Source organism: Tupaia chinensis, unplaced genomic scaffold (assembly GCF_000334495.1).
Source record: "Tupaia chinensis unplaced genomic scaffold, TupChi_1.0 Scaffold144314_1, whole genome shotgun sequence".
NCBI lineage: Eukaryota > Metazoa > Chordata > Mammalia > Scandentia > Tupaiidae > Tupaia > Tupaia belangeri.
In genome coordinates, this window is record NW_006204172.1 from 6,111 (window position 1) to 9,386 (window position 3,276).

Sequence of the window (3,276 nt, forward strand, 5' to 3'; positions counted from 1 at the left end):
CTGTGCTGGGGCTCCTGCTCTGTGGGGCTGGCTGTTTCCTGAAGAGAGAACGTTCCGCAAAGTTGCAGGAGCAGCAGGAACGGAAGAGGGTGCAGTCGGAAAAGGAGGAGGCCCAGCAGGCAAAGGAGGAGGCGCTGAAGGCCAGCGGTAAGGCAGGGCGGAGGCCGGGCGGGGCAAGTGCTGCAGTTGGTGCTGAGAGGGACAAGGCACAGGAGTGGGGTCTTGTAGGGCAACTCCCTTGGGCTACAGCCAGGCCGGAGGAGATCCCCGAGGACAGCTGGAACTGTGGAGGCTCAAGTGGGAGTGGAGCTAGAATTTCCTGTAGGACAGCAAAGCTCTGTGTTGGGAGTCCTCCAGGCAGTCTTTGCTTTGCTTTTTTTTATTTTATATTTTCAATTTTTCCTCCTTTTATGAATAAACAAAAGCCCTCCAAATTACAATGTGAAGAACACTGTATAAAATTCCCATAAAAATTACAGTAGGGTTGTTTTCATCAGCGGGGCAATTACTGCGGCTTCCTCTGAACTGAGCAGCACCCGCTTGAATGCATGTTCTTTCTTCTTTGTGACAATCTAAATTTAGATAAGTACAGATCACAGCCAAAATGAAAGTTTTTAACTTTAATGAAATGTCTTTGGATATAATGTACATTTCCATGTCACCAACACTAGTTTTTGGGGCCACAGTAAAATACACAGAATTACATCCTTCATTAATATGAATGCCAATATTTCAAGCAGTAATTTCTGTTACATGGCAAACAAAATCAAGAAAGCAACCATTAAACAAAAGAGACCCACAGCTTCAGACAACGCAGATCCCAGGGTAGCACAGGAGAACAGTTGCTGCTTCAGCGATGGGTTCTGGCCTAACCAATGCTAAGGCTGCCAAAGACTGTTCCAATACCAGCACCGGAACCAGGCACTCCTGCTGTAGCAGCGCCGGCACCAGTAAATCCGGCAGCAGTACCAGTGTCTCTGCTGATTGCACTGGTCTGAAATCCCCTCTGGGTTAGCTGAGAGGCACCATTCTGGGCCCCGTTAAATACCATAGAGCCCCCTCCAGTCCTTGCCTCAGGTCGAGATAACACTGATGCAGAAATTGGTCTGTACACAACTCTGGATCCAGCTTGGATCAGAGCGGGGGAGCAGGCGAGCTTGGCGCAGGCGAACATCTTACACACTTCGGGGCGGTGGGGCTCGGATGACAAGTGTCGTGGGCTCCTCTCCCGATTCCTCTCTTCTTGGGAGGTGGCGGCGGCAGCTATGGCGGCAGAGGCCAAAGGAGTGGGGCCCAGTCTTTGCTTTTCTGAGGGATGGAAGTTCATGCTTTTTCTTTTTTCCACGTTTTTTATTTTTTTAAGTTTTTGTTTGTTTGTTTTTTGCTATAGGTCATGTGTGCTCACTGCAGAGGGAACACACACACACACACATACACAGAAGAAAAGTGAGAAGTCACCCACATGGTGCCATCTCTTCTTCATTTTTTTCTCTGTATTTTGGGCACACACACCCACACACACACACTCACACACACACACACACACTCACACACTCACACACACACACACACACACACACACACCCTGCTCACACTTCGAATACATTTTTTATTTATTTATTTATTTATTTATTTTATTTTTTGGAGAGATTTTCACTGTAGGGCGCGTGCGCTCGCCAGACAGACAGAGAGAGACATGAAGTTCATATTTTCTTTTCCCTCTCTTTCAGGTGAACTCCGGGCCGCCCTCAGTAAGTCCTGCGTCCCCCCCGCCCTCCCTGTGTCCCCTTCTCAGCAGACATTCTGATCCCAGCTCACCTTGTCCTGTGTGTTCCTTTCAGGGGAGAGGAAAGCAGCTTACCTGGCTGGTGAGTGACCCTCCAGGTGTCCTCGTTTCTCACCCACCTGTGCCCAGGTCCCCTGTCCTTGTTTCTGTCTGGGCTCAGCCGTGTGGTCCCCTGTCCCTCCACCCTGGGAGCAGAAGTGGAAACTGGTGGGGGTGAGACCCTGCTCCATGACTCTCCACATCTGGGCCGCTGCTCCTGCTTGGGGACCTGGGGGTGATGGTGACCCCTGACCTACTGTACACCCGGGTCTCCTCACCCCACCTGACCTATCCACATATAGACAGTTTTCCAGCCTTAAGTGCATCTGACTTCCAGTCTGCACCCAGACACTAAAACCAGTTATTTTCAAAAATGAGCTATAGAAATACACGAAGTTGTCAAGTTCAGGAGTGTGACCTCTCACCTCCTCTCCCCAGAACACCATCCAGGGAGAGTCATTCCTCTTCCAGCTCCTGAAGGTGCTAATTAAAAAGAGACGTGGCGAAGATTGGGTGCTGGCTGTGGTGGGGTGTGATTGGGTGAGCTGAACACGCCCTAGAATAGTGATGCTCATCTTTAGAAATATCTGTGAAAGAGCAGCCACCTCTTTATTTATTTATTTATTTTAGCTTTTATTTCTTTCTTTCTTTTAATATGACCAGAGAGGGACAGAGCAAGAGAGATAAAGTGAGAAAGCAAGCCACTAGGTCCGGGACTCGAACCATGGTCATTCATGTGGGAGTCCAGCGCCCCTAACCATCACACCATCTGCTCGCCACTGTTACCCAGAGCTTGCCGTACATTCCTGTCCTTAAAGCAGTCCTCCTTTTGAGTTATTTACCAAATATATCTTTGCTAGAAAAAGACTGGTTATAATAACGCTTTCTAGTATTTAGGAAGAACTTGAAAGGGTGTGGGGAGTATAATTTATATTTTATTAACTAAACTATTTTCACACGTAGTTTAATGTTTGATTCTTAGCGGCAAAATCGAATGTAGATAGAATAGAATTGTTCAGGTGTTCACGTGACTTGCCTAGAGTCACACACCGCAGCGGGACAGGGTGGAGCTGTCTGTGGTGTGGGCGTCCTGAGCTGTGTCCAGGGAGGTTCCCACCACCCCCTCTCTCCCTGCACATTGCAGGGGCCCCTCCTCTCCAGCCTCCCTCCTCACACAGATAGTCTCACCTTTAAACAAAGGGGAGCAAGGGCCGGTACCTTCTCTCTGAGGGGCCTGTCCTGGCCGAGGTCTCACCAGCTGTGTTCCCTTTCAGCCTGGAGGAAGGCCCAGCTGTACGGGGGTAAGTGACTGAGTCTCCTCTGGCCTTCCCTACCCGCCGTGGCCCTGCTCTTCTCCCTCAGGGTCTCTGCACTAGGATGGCTCAGGTCCTCGCTGTCCTCCGTCAGAGACTGCAGGGAGCACAGCTCTGCCTCTGCTCGGGGCTCTTCCT

The 3,276-nt window shown here is 49.9% G+C and overlaps 1 protein-coding gene and 1 pseudogene across 1 annotated transcript in view; one reads left to right on the forward strand and one right to left on the reverse strand.

Annotated features, from left to right (window-relative positions):
* Positions 1 to 3,276, forward strand: part of LOC102492415 (butyrophilin subfamily 3 member A3-like) — a 10,825-nt gene that overhangs the window by 1,187 nt on the left and 6,362 nt on the right. Inside the window, exons 2-5 of the mRNA XM_027767565.1 lie at positions 49 to 147; positions 1,731 to 1,751; positions 1,842 to 1,868; positions 3,100 to 3,126. Coding sequence (XP_027623366.1) covers positions 49 to 147; positions 1,731 to 1,751; positions 1,842 to 1,868; positions 3,100 to 3,126 — 174 coding nt within the window. The remainder of the gene's footprint in view (positions 1 to 48; positions 148 to 1,730; positions 1,752 to 1,841; positions 1,869 to 3,099; positions 3,127 to 3,276) is intronic.
* LOC102491585 (ATP synthase F(0) complex subunit C3, mitochondrial pseudogene) lies at positions 680 to 1,196 on the reverse strand (annotated as a pseudogene).